This window comes from Aulonocara stuartgranti (assembly GCF_965226115.1).
Source record: "Aulonocara stuartgranti genome assembly, chromosome: 12".
Lineage (NCBI taxonomy): Eukaryota > Metazoa > Chordata > Actinopteri > Cichliformes > Cichlidae > Aulonocara > Aulonocara stuartgranti.
The window spans coordinates 33,756,180-33,771,692 of NC_138948.1; the positions used below are offsets into that span (position 1 = coordinate 33,756,180).

A 15,513-nucleotide genomic window follows, 5' to 3' on the forward strand; every position below is an offset into this window, starting at 1 on the left:
TTCATTTAATTCTAGTTTTGTTTTGCATATTTTGTTCAATGTTTCCTGATCTTGGTTGCACGCGTAGGCTTCTTCTAGTGATTTGATGTTTTTTTCTAATTCCTGAATATTTTTGTTTTCTTCTTTCTTTTTGTGTGATGAGAAAGATTTGGTGCTTTACAGCAGATAAAATCAAATCTTTTACATCTAATGCTTACAAACATTATCATCTTTATTCATTATTAGTATTAGTGATTTAACAAGCACAAAACTCAATTCCCAAATGCCCACTATTTTTGATCTAACATATTTTTAAAGTGACAGAACAATCTTGACCTGCACTTCAGTGCCAATTCCATCAGGGTTCGCAGCTAAGTGCTAGCTTGATGAAACAGCAGGGATGGGCTCTGAAGGAGTCAGTGATTCAAGATGGCGCCGAGTATGGCAGCCTTGTCGCGAGCTCCCCCAAGCAACAGCTTTTTTCTGTGTTTAATTTTACTTTTCCTTCATTTTTTCGCGAGTAGCACATGTCTCCTTGTGTACGACCGACAAACCTTACTGGACATAAAAGACGGTCTTTCTTATAACTTTCCGGAGTTCAAGTTTTGCAACACGGATGCTCCGTTTGCAGACCCCCCATTCATCTCACCTGAGACGCCTTTGTTCTCTGGCCCTGGAGGCCGCAAACGCCGACGCAGAGGGAGAAGATCTAGCGTTCTGGTTCGACTGAGACGGCGCACTAACAGACCACCGTTACCCAGTTTATTACTGGCTAATGTGCAGTCTCTGGAGAACAAGCTGTGCGAGCTTCGGGCACGGATCTCATTCCAGCGAGAGATGCGGGACTGCTGCGTGATCTGCCTCACAGAAACCTGGCTATCGGACAAAGTACCGGACTCCGCAATACAACTGCCGGGGTTCTCTGTGCACCGCGCGGACAGGTCACAGGATCTTACTGGGAAAAGCAGAGGCGGTGGTGTGTGTTTCATGATCAACAACAGCTGGTGTGATTATGCGAACGTGCACCCGGTCAAATCCTTCTGCTCACCGGACCTGGAGTACCTGATGATTAAGTGCCGGCCATTCTGGCTACCGAGGGAATTTACAGCAGTGATTATTACGGCTGTTTACATTCCCCCACAAGCCGACACTGACCGAGCACTCAGGGAACTGTACAGCGCGATCAGCAGCGAGGAAACCGCACACCCAGAGGCGGCGTTTATCACAGCCGGAGACTTTAATAAGGGAAACCTGAAGAAAGTCTCACCCAAACTCCACCAACACATCCATTTTAACACTCGTGGAGATCGGCTACTCGACCACTGCTACACCTCTTTCCGGGATGCGTACAAAGCCCTCCCCCGCGCCCCATTCGGCCAATCAGATCACCGCTCCATCCTGCTCCTGCCCGCCTACAGGCAGAAGCTGAAACAGGAAGCTCCAACCCGGAGGGCGGTGCACTGTTGGACAGACCAATCGGAGTCTGCGCTGCGGGACTGTTTTGATCACGCGGACTGGGAAATGTTTCACGTGGCTGCTAGGAACATTGATGAATCCACAGACTCAGTCTGTGGATTTATCAGGAAATGCGTGGAAGATGTCGTCCCATCCAGAACAGTTATATCCTTCCCAAATCAAAAACCCTGGATTAACGGAGATGTTCGCGCGGCACGGAGCACCGCCTTTGCCTCCGCGAACACATCGGACTACAAACACGCACATTACCAACTCCGGAAGACGATCAAAGCAGCCAAACGTGAGTACAGGGACAGGGTGGAGCAACAGTTTGACAACCCTCGGAGGATGTGGCAGGGACTAAACACGATCACAGACTTTAGAGGGAAAACCAGCACACCGCAGACCACGGCCTCTCTGTGTGAGGATCTAAACGTATTCTACGCTAGATTCGACACAGCGAACACCATGAGACCGGACAGTGTGCGCACCGCGGATGACGTCAGTGCGCACACTGTGTCTGAGGAGGATGTGCGGAGGTGCTTCAGGAAGGTGAACGCACGCAAAGCTACTGGTCCGGACGGGATTCCCGGCCGCGTCCTCAAGTCATGCGCGGCTCAGCTGGCTGGAGTGTTCACGCACATCTTCAACCTTTCCCTCTCTCTGTCTGTAGTCCCAGCCTGCTTCAAAATGGCCACCATCGTCCCTGTACCCAAATCCTCCACCATCTCCTCATTGAACGACTGGCGACCTGTAGCCCTGACCCCCATCGTAAGCAAATGCTTCGAGAAGCTGGTCAGGGACTTCATCTGCTCTGTACTACCCGACTCACTGGACCCTCTACAGTTCGCATACCGCCACAACAGGTCCACTGATGATGCCATAGCCCTGACACTACACACTGCCCTGTCACACCTGGAGAAGAGAGACACGTATGTGAGGATGCTGTTTGTAGATTACAGCTCAGTGTCACAGGCTGGGTCTCCGACCCAGCACTCTGAGTTTTCTTTGTATTTTTTGATATGTTATTAGTTTTTGTGTTATTTCCTATTTTGCCTTTAGTTTAGGCAGTTATTGGTTATTGTTCCTGGGTTTTCTATGTTTTGGGGTTTGGTATTTATTCATCACGTGTTGGGTCTGTTGAGTTGTGTTGTCATGTTTAGTTTTAGTATTTCCTGTTTTATTCTGACAATGTCATGTGTTCTCTGTTAATTGTATTTAGCTTTTCTCTCCTGGTCCTGTCATTAGGTTTATGGCTGTCAGCTGTTTCCCCATATGTTTCCACTTCCCCTGATTCACCTCATGTCTGTATTTAAGCCTTTTGTTTTCTTCATGCCATTGTCGGGTCGTCTGTTTATTCTGCCCTAGTTCTAGCCTGGTTCTGTTTATTTGACCTCAGTCTTAGTTACGATTTTTTGTCTGTTATGTATTATTAGTCATGGTCTTTGCTTGTTATTTTCCACCACAGTCATAGTTTAGGTTTTGGTCTCAGTACCGTTTAGTATTTTGTTTCTTAGTGTCTTGTCAGTTTACTTTGGTTTCCTGGTTTACTCCTGCAATCATCCAAATAAAGGATCGCTTTCTGTTTAAACCTGCAACACCTCGTCCACATCTGCTTTTGGGTCCTGTTTCAAAAACACACCGGCGCACCCCGCCGTGACACTCAGCATTCAATACCATCGTTCCCTCGAAGCTGGACAGGAAACTGCAGGATCTAGGACTGAGCAGCTCCCTCTGCAGCTGGATCCTTAGCTTCCTGTCTGACAGACGCCAAGTGGTCAGACTGGGCAGCATCACCTCATCCCCCATCACACTGAACACTGGTGCTCCACAGGGGTGTGTACTGAGCCCTCTCCTATACTCACTCTACACCTACGACTGCACAGCCACTAACAACTCCAACATCATTGTGAAGTTTGCGGACGACACTACAGTGGTGGGTCTTATCACCAACGGTGATGAGACAGCTTACAGGGAGGAGGTCAGCGCCCTGACCCACTGGTGTCAAGACAACCATCTCACCCTCAACGTCGCAAAGACAAAGGAGTTGATAGTGGACTTCCGGAGGTGCAGAGAAGTACACACCCCCATCACCATCAGCGGCGCTGCTGTGGAGAGAGTGAGCAGCTTCCGGTTCCTTGGAGTACATCTGGCTGAGGATCTTACGTGGTCAGTACACACAAACAAAACAGTGAAGAAGGCGCAGCAGCGCCTCTTCTTTCTCAGGAGACTGAAAAGATTCGGCATGAGCCCCCGCATCCTCAGGACCTTCTATCACTGTGCCATTGAGAGCATCCTCACTGGATGCATCACCACCTGGTACGGCAACAGCACCGCCTACAACTGCAAAGCTCTCCAGCGAGTAGTGCGGTGCTCTGAACGGATAATTGGAGGTGAGCTTCCCTCCCTCCAAGACATCTACAGGAAGCGCTGCCTGAGGAAAGCATGGAGGATCATCAAGGACTCCAGTCACCCCAGCCATAAACTGTTCAGACTACTTCCATCAGGAAGGAGGTTCTGCAGCATCCGGTCCCGTACCAGCAGACTGAGAGACAGCTTCTTCCATCAGGCCATCAGACTGCTGAACACGTCATAGACACCTCAGCTTCACTACTGGAACTTTAACATTATGCACTCCATACTGTACAGTAATGCCACTGTTTTGCACATGTCTCAACTCTGTATATTTTATTTTATATATTCTATTTATTGTTTACTCTATTTAATTTGTAAAATATGTGTACACACACACACACACACACACACACGTAGAAAAATATTTAGTATACACATCCAGAAATGCATATACTATTATATATTGTACATATATTTATTAGTTTCAGATGTAGCCATTCTTGTATTTTGCTTGTTTACATTATTGTATTTTGCACAACTCTGTTGCTTGTGAAGCTCGCACACAAGAATTTCACTCACATGTGCTGTACCAATGTACCTGCACATGTGATGTGACAATAAAAGTGATTTGATTTGATTTGACATACAGTGGGGCAAAAAAGTATTTAGTCAGCCACCGATTGTGCAAGTTCCCCCACTTAAAATGATGACAGAGGTCAGTAATTTGCACCAGAGGTACACTTCAACTGTGAGAGACAGAATGTGAAAAAAAAATCCATGAATTCACATGGTAGGATTTGTAAAGAATTTATTCGTAAATCAGGGTGGAAAATTAGTATTTGGTCACCTCAAACAAGGAAAATCTCTGACTCTCACAGACCTGTAACGTCTTCTGTAAGAAGCTTTTCTGTCCCCCACTCGTTACCTGTATGAATGGCACCTGTTTGAACTCATCATCTGTATAAAAGACACCTGTCCACAGCCTCAAACAGTCAGACTCCAAACTCCGCCATGGCCAAGACCAAAAGGCTTTCGAAGGACACCAGGAAAAGTGTTGTAGACCTGCACCAGACTGGGAAGAGTGAATCTACAATAGGCAAGCAGCTTGGTGTGAAAAAAATCAACTGTGGGAGCAATCATCAGAAAATGGAAGACATACAAGACCACTGATAATCTCCCTCGATCTGGGGCTCCACGCAAGATCTCATCCCGTGGGGTCAAAATGATCATGAGAACGGTGAGCAAAGATCCCAGAACCACACAGGGGGACCTGGTGAATGACCTGCAGAGAGCTGGGACCAAAGTAACAAAGGTCACCATCAGTAACACACTACAACGGCAGGGAATCAAATCCCGCAGTGCCAGACGTGTTCCGCTGCTGAAGCCAGTGCATGTCCAGGCCCGTCTGAAGTTTGCCAGAGAGCACATGGATGATACAGCAGAGGATTGGGAGAATGTCATGTGGTCAGATGAAACCAAAGTAGAACTTTTTGGTATAAACTCAACTCGTCGTGTTTGGAGGAAGAAGAATACTGAGTTGCATCCCAAGAACACCATACCTACTGTGAAGCATGGGGGTGGAAACATCATGCTATGGGGCTGTTTTTCTGCCAAGGGGACAGGACGACTGATCCGTGTTAAGGACAGAATGAATGGGGCCATGTATCGTGAGATTTTGAGCCAAAACCTCCTTCCATCAGTGAGAACTTTGAAGATGAAACGAGGCTGGGTCTTCCAACATGACAATGATCCAAAACACACCGCCCGGGCAACAAAGGAGTGGCTCCGTAAGAAGCATTTGAAAGTCCTGGAGTGGCCTAGCCAGTCTCCAGACCTCAACCCCATAGAAAATCTGTGGCGGGAGTTGAAAGTCCGTGTTGCTCGGCGACAGCCCCAAAACATCACTGCTCTCGAGAAGATCTGCATGGAGGAATGGGCCAAAATACCAGCTACTGTGTGTGCAAACCTGGTAAAGACCTATAGTAAACGTTTGACCTCTGTTATTGCCAACAAAGGTTATGTTACAAAGTATTGAGTTGTATTTTTGTTATTGACCAAATACTTATTTTCCACCCTGATTTACCAATAAATTCTTTACAAATCCTACCATGTGGATTCATGGATTTTTTTTTTCACATTCTGTCTCTCACAGTTGAAGTGTACCTCTGGTGCAAATTACTGACCTCTGTCATCATTTTAGGTGGGGGAACTTGCACAATCGGTGGCTGACTAAATACTTTTTTGCCCCACTGTATTAGAAGCTGGCAGGACATGAAGAATACCAGGTACTCTAATCCTCTGAGACAGACATGAAATTGTGCTGATCCTAATTAGCAATTTACACCTCAAATTAAGTCATAATCGGGCTCAGACAAGTTCATGCTGTAATTTGTGCGACATTTAAACATTTATGGCGGTTTTAATGGTTAATCACTGGACTGTTATTGTCTGCTGTGCTTGATTTGTCTTGTGAACCTTATAATACGCCTTAAATACGTTTCACAAGAATTCTAATCCAATTAAATTTTAAAGTTATGCAGCTCCATATCACAACAAGAGTTGTCTAAAGCAGCTTTACACTGTAAGGTAAAGACTCTACAATAATACAAAGAAAACCTCCAGAATTAGACAACCCTCTATGAGCAAGCACTTGGTGACAGTGGGAAGGAAAAACTCCCTTTTGACAGGAAGAAATCTCCGGCAGAACCGGGCTCAGGGAGGGGCGGCCATCTGCTGTAACTGGTGGGTGAGAGAAGGAGCTAGTAGTTGAATTTCTGCCAGTCATCTGATTATTGTAGCATCTTTATCCTACCATGCATTGGCTTCTGGCGACTGTTACTTTGATTTGGTGCGATAATCAATAAACCTGAACTGGGCTGGATTGAATTAGCTGGCTCTGCGACTAGCAGCCATTTCTACACACTCCGCCTCCTGCCCTCTTGCAGAAAGTTTTCAAATTTGCAAGAAGCAAAGCATCCCCACTGAAACAGTACAAGTAAATCTTCATTTTATGGGCACAGAGAACATAAAATAGTTCTGAAAAACCTTGAAAACTTTGTTCATTTCTTTCCATTCTTGTCCATGTCTTATATTTCAGAGCCTCAAGCCAAATTACAAATTACAAAAAGGGGTCAGTTTGTCTTAATTACGCATGTTTCCCATGTTCCTAATGAAGTCTTTGATGGGAGATAGCGTATCAGTATAATGTTAAAGTCCATTTATGCAAACAAGTCAACCATGATGTGAACTGCAGGCATATTTTTCTTAACCAATCTTCCAATGAGCACAAACTGGAATTTCCATCCTCTTAAATGATTAAAAAATTATTTCCACCTGCTTAAATTATTCTGCTTGCACCTGTGTATTACAAAGACATCCGTGGTTACTTCCACAGAAGTAAAGTGAAATTAATTAATGAAAGACCAAGACAGACTTTAAATTCATTTGAAAGCCTGATGCTTAACATCGTCCACCCCAGCTGTGAAACTCAGAAACCAGTCTTGTTATCATCTATCGTCCACCTGGGCCTTACACAGAGTTTCTGTCTGATTTCTCAGACTTTATATCTAATTTAGTTCTGAGCTCAGATAAAATAATTATTGTGGGTGATTTTAACATCCATGTAGATGCTAAAAATGACAGCCTCAACATGGCATTTAATCTGTTATTAGACTCAATTGGCTTCTCTCAAAATGTAAAAGAACCCACCCACCACTTTAATCACACTCTAGATCTTGTTTTAACATATGGCATAGAAACTGAACATTTAACAGTGTTTCCTGAAAACCCTCTCCTGTCTGATCATTTCCTGATAACATTTACTTTTACAATAATTGATTACACAGCGGTGAAGAGTAGACTTTATCAAAGTAGATGTCTTTCTGAAAGCGCTGTAACTAAGTTTAAGAATATAATCCACCCACTGTTATCATCTTCAATGCCCTGTACCAACACAGAGCAAAGCAGCTATCTGAACGCTACCCCAACAGAGGTCGATCATCTTGTTAATAATTTCACCTCCTCACTACGTACGACTCTGGATACTGTAGCTCCTGTGAAAACTAAGGTCTCAAATCAGAAGTACCTGACTCCGTGGTATAATTCTCAAACACGTACCCTAAAGCAAATGACTCGTAATCTGGAGAGGAAATGGCGTGTCACAAATTTAGAAGATCATCATTTAGCCTGGAGAAATAGTTTGCTGCTGTATAAGAAAGCCCTCCGCAAAGCCAGAACATCTTACTATTCGTCACTGATTGAAGAAAATAAGAACAACCCCAGGTTTCTCTTCAGCACTGTAGCCAGGCTGACAAACAGTCAGAGCTCTTTTGAGCCAACAATCCCTTTAACGTTAACTAGTAATGACTTCATGAACTTCTTCACAAATAAAATTTTTATCATTAGAGAAAAAATTACCAACAATCATCCCGCAGATGTAATATTATCTACAGCTACTTTTAGTACCATTGATGTTAAGTTAGACTCTTTTTCTCCAATTGATCTTTCTGAGTTAACTTCAATAATTACTTCCTCCAAACCATCAACGTGTCTTTTAGACCCCATTCCTACAAAACTGCTCAAAGAAGTCCTGCCATTAATTAATTCTTCGATCTTAAATATGATCAACCTATCTCTAATAATCGGCTATGTACCACAGGCCTTCAAGCTGGCTGTAGTTAAACCTTTACTCAAAAAGCCATCTCTAGACCCAGCAGTCTTAGCTAATTACAGGCCAATCTCCAACCTTCCTTTCATATCAAACATCCTTGAAAGAGTAGTTGTCAAACAGCTAACAGATCATCTGCAGAGGAATGGTTTATTTGAAGAGTTTCAGTCAGATTTCAGAGCTCATCACAGCACAGAAACAGCTTTAGTGAAGGTTACAAATGATCTTCTTATGGCCTCTGACAGTGGACTCATCTCTGTGCTTGTCCTGCTAGACCTTAGTGCAGCATTCGATACTGTTGACCATAATATTCTAATAGAGCGATTAGAACATGCTGTAGGTATTACAGGTACTGCACTGCAGTGGTTTGTATCATATCTATCTAATAGACTCCAATTTGTGCATGTAAATGGAGAGTCCTCTTCACACACTGAGGTTAATTATGGAGTTCCACAGGGTTCAGTGCTAGGACCAATTCTGTTTACATTATACATGCTTCCCCTAGGCAGTATCATTAGAAGACAAGCAGTTGTTATTTATGTGTGTTATTCATTACTTTGGCTTGGTTGCTGTTTTTGATACAAATTCATCTGTGCCCATTGTAATATTTTCATATGTTACTATTTTTATATTGCTATGCATTATAAATAAAGGATTACTTATTACTATTAAAGGTCTGCATTTGTAATTGTTGGTATTATTTATAAAATATGCGCTCTTAAGTTTTTTGCTCCATAAAACGATACCTGTCACTTTTTGGACATAGAGTATCAGCTGTTGAGAATCCTGGCTCATACAAAATAGAAGTAAAAGGTTTCAACATCCAGCCTTTTTATGATTAAATACAAAGTGTAATAACAGAGTTATTGGGGTGTGATTTTGTTAATAGTTAGTCTTAAGTATAAGTTTAATAGTAATGAGTAAGAAAATATAGCCAGAATAATGGAATGAGACTAACACCTGACCTCACACTGAGATTTGGTATGAAGTGGCATGTTTGTGCTAATGCTGACATTGGGGCTCAGAGTTCCTCTGTGTGTATATATTTGTGAACGTTAACTTGGCTAATGTCCAAGGGTTTGACTGCTTTCCTGTTGGATTGTATCACAAAGAACAGGGATAAGAGCACCAGTGGCCGTGCACACCCTCATCTCTCTCCTTCACCCGATCATTAGTGTTGGAAACCGGCATTAGCTCAGAGTAGATTAGACTTCAGTATAGTGCAAGTGATTTGATTTTATGATTATTTGATTCAGTTTTTTCTGTGTTCAAGCTCAATTACTTTAATAAAATATGTTGAATTCAAACAAATAAATAAACAAATAAACTGTGGACATTACCCTTTTAAACCTTTCTGAAACAAGACAGGTAAAAACCAGTGTATAAAAGTTTACATAGGTATAAATAGCTCTAACACTTTACTCCAGCCTGGCGTCCACACATGTGGACATCACATTTTGGGTTATTTAGACCAAAATACTAAATCTTGATCAACAAGTGCCTGATATACAGTTATGAGGACATACTGCAACTGTTCTATCGAAATTTCAAATTAATGTCCTCATATGTGGCTCTCATTTTTCTCAGAAACAAAAATTAGGTAAAAAAAAAACAAAACCTGGTAATTCTTTCTTTTTACATTCATCGGGTTCCAATCGGCCCAAATATCAAAGAGAAATTAAAAATGCATGCCATGGAAGATTTCGGGTCTTAGGGGGTTAAAATGACCAGACCCCTCCGGCCTGTTTTCCAGGCCACTAAATTAAACCCAGTCAATTACCAATTGAACAGAATAAAAACCTACGAGGTCCACTAATAGTCCAAAAGTCCAAATCTTTAATAGAAAAGACAGGCAGAACTCAAACAAACAATAATCCAAACGAGGAGCATATATACACACTGGAAAGTAAATAATTATAAGTTATTAAATCAGACTAATTAAATACAGTAAAACTAATAAGGGAAGACGAACACACGGGAAATAAAAATAACAGTGTAAACATACCAAAACTCAAAATAAAACAGGAAAGCTACTACAAACCGAGTGTGACACAATTACATTCATATTGAAACATATGTGATAATTTTCTTTCTTTGTAGCATTTTTAAGATATGTGTTAGAACAGTCATTATGCTGTTTGGATTAGGAACCAATCATTTTTGCCAAATAGTTAACACAAACTTAGAACAACAATGAACAATTTTCAAGATTCTGATTTACAGAACAAACAAAAGTCACAAAAGGTTTCATTATTTAAGAGACAAGATCAAGTTTTTCACACAGGAATGAAATGACAGAATCCAGTGCAGCGGGGCCAAAGGTGTGTGTCAGCAAACTGAAGGTTGAGGAATCAGTCAGCTCATGTTTAAGATTGTGTTGGATTTTGAGAAGAGTCTGTCTGTTATTAGAAAGTAAGATTAACAATGTTACACCAATAACCCAAATACGGGGAAATGACAAATAATACCAAAAAAGATACAACTTTCATATTGTTTTACTAACTTACTTTGTCATATCAGCACTTGAATGGTCGATGCCTTTACAGACCATGTCTGTTGTGACATCGCAGGCCAATCTTCCGGCAAACCCGAGGGCTAGCTCCCCAGCCTCCTCTTCACTCAGAACACTAAACACTGTTACTTTAGTTTTGGCCTTCTTAGGCCTGTCAAGAATCATTGCGGGCAGTTTGGCTTTACGGCCCTAAAAAAGAAAAAGTGCAAACACCAAAAGAGCAGAGGAGAGACACACACACGCGCACAAAGTTAAATGCTTTTGTTTACATGGTGTAATTGTGTATATGTTGCAGCAAATGCACAATTTCCAGCCACATTGTCACTTCATTGATACGAGTAACCCGGATTTATTTCAGGTGACATCAAAATCACGAAATGTATACCTACCCCAATCAAACCTCTGAAAACATGAACTGACATGTTCTCTGCATTGATTCTGCGCTTGATCTCGTCTTCTGTTATTGTGTAGGTTTTCTTTTTTGAGCTTGGTACAGATAAGCGACCATGCACTCTGTAAACTGTACTAGTTCCTTCTGAATCAGTTTGGAATTCTGTATCTGCATCGATCCTGTCAACATCATCAGCAGCAGCATTATCTGTACTCAGACTTGTGCCGTATACTTCTGTTTCTTTTTCGTTGTCTTCAGTCTGTGTACCTTCATCTCTGACTGTCAGTCTTCCTATCTCACTGTTACTTGTCGATTTGCTGCAGATGTTCTCTCCCTTAGGAACTTTTCCTTTGTCATTCGCTGCCTGATGCTTTCCCTGATGACATTCTTCACTGGCTACTTCTATTGCTCCTCCTGTATAGCCACCCACTATGCTGCACAACTCCTTTCCCTCTGCTGTGCTGCACTGTGCTGTTACATAAAGAAGAATGATATAAACAGCACTATATCAATTTAATTGTGAAGAGAAATCCCCACAATACGACACAGTTATGTCTAAAATAGTTTTGTGTAAAAACTGGATCTTGAAACGTCCACTTTAATTACACAGTCCTGGTGTGCAAAGGCAAAATTACGAAAAAAAAATTCACTTTAAACATTTTTGGACATTGTTTAGTTATATTGTGACTTACTCTCACAGAAGATACAGATGCCACAAACAGACTTTGAACAACGCATGTGCTTGTATGCACCACATTTCTGGCACTGCACCTGTGAATTAAAAAAAAAAAAAAAGAAGAAGAAATAAACAAACAAAAAACAAATGAACAAAGTCCATTAAATAAACAATCTATATGGCTAAGGACATGTCATAGTGTACCCGGTCTTTGGCTGCAATCACACACCAGCACTGACTGCACTTCCTAGTTCGATCTGCAAAATATAATTTGTTTAAGTACAAGTTACATTTTCCAATGTTAGAGAAAAAGAAGGCAGCTAATTTTATCTGTACCTATTGAGGAAAATAAGTAGTGGCAAAGTCAGGACCTGAGCTTTGTGATTTCAGTGTTGTACTCCTCCACTTGTGTTTTACCGTCAATGAGAGATTGGGCAAACTAATAATTGACGAAGAAAAAAAAAAAAAAAAAAAAGAACAAAAAGAATTAGATTAACAAAGAAATGTTTGTTTGTTTTTAACCCCCCCGAGAAAAAACAAAAAAAAAAAAACAAAAAACAGAGCAACCAAAGCAAAGTATTACTGCTGAAATGGTTCAATCTACAAAAAAAATTGAGATTTTACCATCCTGCCTCTAAGGCTTTAAAAGCTGAATAGGCAAAAATGTAAACATTACTTATATAGGTTAAAGCTATAGTTTTCAGTACCATTATGACATGCACTCCACATGAGTTCCCATCCTGTTGATGTGGGTGGCTCACATGTGACAAGGTCCACTCTCCAGCGCAGCCTCTTGCTGAAGCAAATGAGCTGAGAGATCGCAGTTATTACAAATAAAAAGCATATAGAGAAATCAATAACCACGTTCGGTAATGATTTCAATTAAATTAAATATGTTATGTTAAATATGTTAATTAATTACCTCCAGTTTTTCAACACCGCACTTTTTCTGACCTCCGACTCGCCAAATGAATTCATATAGACTATGGTCCTCTTGGGTATGTCACAAAACTGTTTTGTAAAAAGATGGATATGGTAGGCTTGGGCCTTGAGCTTTCCTAATGAGGGACACTGAAAAGTATCATGCACTAGAGAGTGCAAAATCTGTGCAACTTACAAACAAGGTCCAGTGGCTGCCGTTTTCCAGACAGGCTCCAATCAATTTCTCATACATCTGAAAGATGTTTTTCTGGAAATAAAAATAATGTGACAAGTATGTTTTTCTGTCAAGAATGACACTGCAAAACTGCAAAAGCTTGTCAGGTGAGACTTGTAATTAATTCTGCAGATACACAAACATATAGAAAGTGTCATTTTTGGTTTACATTAATTAATTTCTATAGTGTGTACAAAACAAATCAAGACCACAGACTCAACACGCACCACTAAATTTTTGGTGTTCTTTATCAGTTGGCCAAGACAGAAATGTTTTAATCTGTGTGCATTGCTTTTGAACAAGTCTTTACACAGAAAAGGTTTCAGAAAGGTATTTTTCAGGTTCTTCTGACAAGGCTTCAATTTTGGAAAATGCTGTTTGTTTATAGTGGCAACTTATAAACCCTTTGTAATAAGAACATAGTTACCACAGTCCAAGTCATACCTTCAAAAAGTATGCACTTTGTGCTCTTGTGGACCCATCCAAAATTTTTCCAGTGATTTGGCTTGGTATTGGATAAATGTGAGGGAAATTCTATAAAAATAACATAAATACACCTATGTTTTCAAGTACATTACAAAAAACGTAAACATGCTATGTCATTATGATCAAACAAGCTTTTCAACATACCTCACACTGCAAATAGATTAGGCCATCTATTACCTTATAAAACAAATAAATAAATACATATAAATAAAAACAGAACTAAGGAACACGATTCATTAAGTAAATTGTACAATAAAGTGTATTTAAAGCAGAATTTAACATTAGTTTTATGACAACATAAAAGGATTTTTATGTCAAGAGGTACCTCATCTGAAATGTTAGTCTGGTCAAACAGGGATTTCAAACTTGAAATACCAATAGAGTTTGGTCCAGCTACTCCCACAAGGTAATCTGTGAGAAAGCATATGCTGTAGTCAGATATCATTTTCTTTTTGCATGCTGCAACCATCATCCATTTCAGTCTTCTAGGAGCTTTGTCTGGTTGTAGTTCTTTTTTCTCCTCCTCTCCCCTCATCTATTAATTAAATTGTTTTCTGACCTTCCTAACTGTTTCCGACCTGTCTTCCCAATGTGATGTTTAAGCAATATATGTATGGTCAGAAGGGGGTGAAATTTTCATTGCAGTTGTACGTGTAACATTGCATGTGATAATAAAAGGCTTGATTGGTTGATTATTCAACATGAGTTGACATTTACCTGACATTGTGAAGGAGTCACAGTTTCTGTAAGGGTGTAAGAACATAACATGTGGATTTGTTACACTTCTTTTTCACAAGTTAATAACAATCAATAATTTTCATTCCATTATTTACAAGCTATCACACGATGTCCCAGGGACAACATTTACACGATGTCCCAGGGACAACAATTACACGATGTCCCAGGGACAACATCTACACGATGTCCCAGGGCAACTTCTACATGATGTCCCAGGGCAACATTTACGCGATGTACCAGGACAAATTTGTAAATTTCTGGATTACTGTTAATCTCCATAGAATCAAGAACTCATGTCCAGTTTCACAGCTATGGACCAGTTAATTATGTTTCCAGGTGATAGTTTGATTCATAGATTCAGCACACAACCATAAGTCTAGGCCTTTTAGTCCAGATTCTCTTCACTTATGTTTGTAAAATGATCAGGGAAGCTACTGCAATTTTGCCTGACCCAACCCCCGGGCCACGAAACACCCAAAAAGTTGGGGAACACTGGTTAGCTAATGCTGTCGTCAAGTAGCCTATCGCTAGCAAACAAACAGCAAGCCAAGTGAGGAACATATGTATAATGCTTACCGTTTATTAAAGGAAAGTATCCAAACAGTATCCTGTGAGGATGCTGTTTGTAGATTACAGCTCAGTGTCACAGGCTGGGTCTCCGACCCAGCACTCTGAGTTTTCTTTGTATTTTTTGATATGTTATTAGTTTTTGTGTTATTTCCTATTTTGCCTTTAGTTTAGGCAGTTATTGGTTATTGTTCCTGGGTTTTCTATGTTTTGGGGTTTGGTATTTATTCATCACGTGTTGGGTCTGTTGAGTTGTGTTGTCATGTTTAGTTTTAGTATTTCCTGTTTTATTCTGACAATGTCATGTGTTCTCTGTTAATTGTATTTAGCTTTTCTCTCCTGGTCCTGTCATTAGGTTTATGGCTGTCAGCTGTTTCCCCATATGTTTCCACTTCCCCTGATTCACCTCATGTCTGTATTTAAGCCTTTTGTTTTCTTCATGCCATTGTCGGGTCGTCTGTTTATTCTGCCCTAGTTCTAGCCTGGTTCTATTTATTTGACCTCAGTCTTAGTTACGATTTTTTGTCTGTTA

At 40.9% G+C, this 15,513-nt stretch overlaps 1 protein-coding gene across 1 annotated transcript; it reads right to left on the reverse strand.

Annotated features, from left to right (window-relative positions):
* Positions 1-10,268: 10,268 nt before the first annotated feature.
* On the reverse strand, positions 10,269-15,006 carry LOC309718371 (uncharacterized protein). Its single transcript, XM_082553517.1, has 13 exons — positions 14,991-15,006; positions 14,394-14,419; positions 14,002-14,087; positions 13,821-13,853; positions 13,635-13,724; positions 13,152-13,223; positions 12,957-13,045; positions 12,742-12,844; positions 12,406-12,473; positions 12,239-12,291; positions 11,626-12,129; positions 10,963-11,156; positions 10,269-10,854 (listed from the first exon to the last, which is right to left on the reverse strand). The coding sequence occupies exons 2-10, from the start codon at positions 14,398-14,400 to the stop codon at positions 12,282-12,284; spliced, it is 558 nt and encodes a 185-aa protein (XP_082409643.1). The 5' UTR covers positions 14,401-14,419; positions 14,991-15,006; the 3' UTR covers positions 10,269-10,854; positions 10,963-11,156; positions 11,626-12,129; positions 12,239-12,281.
* Between the last annotated feature and the right edge of the window lie 507 nt (positions 15,007-15,513).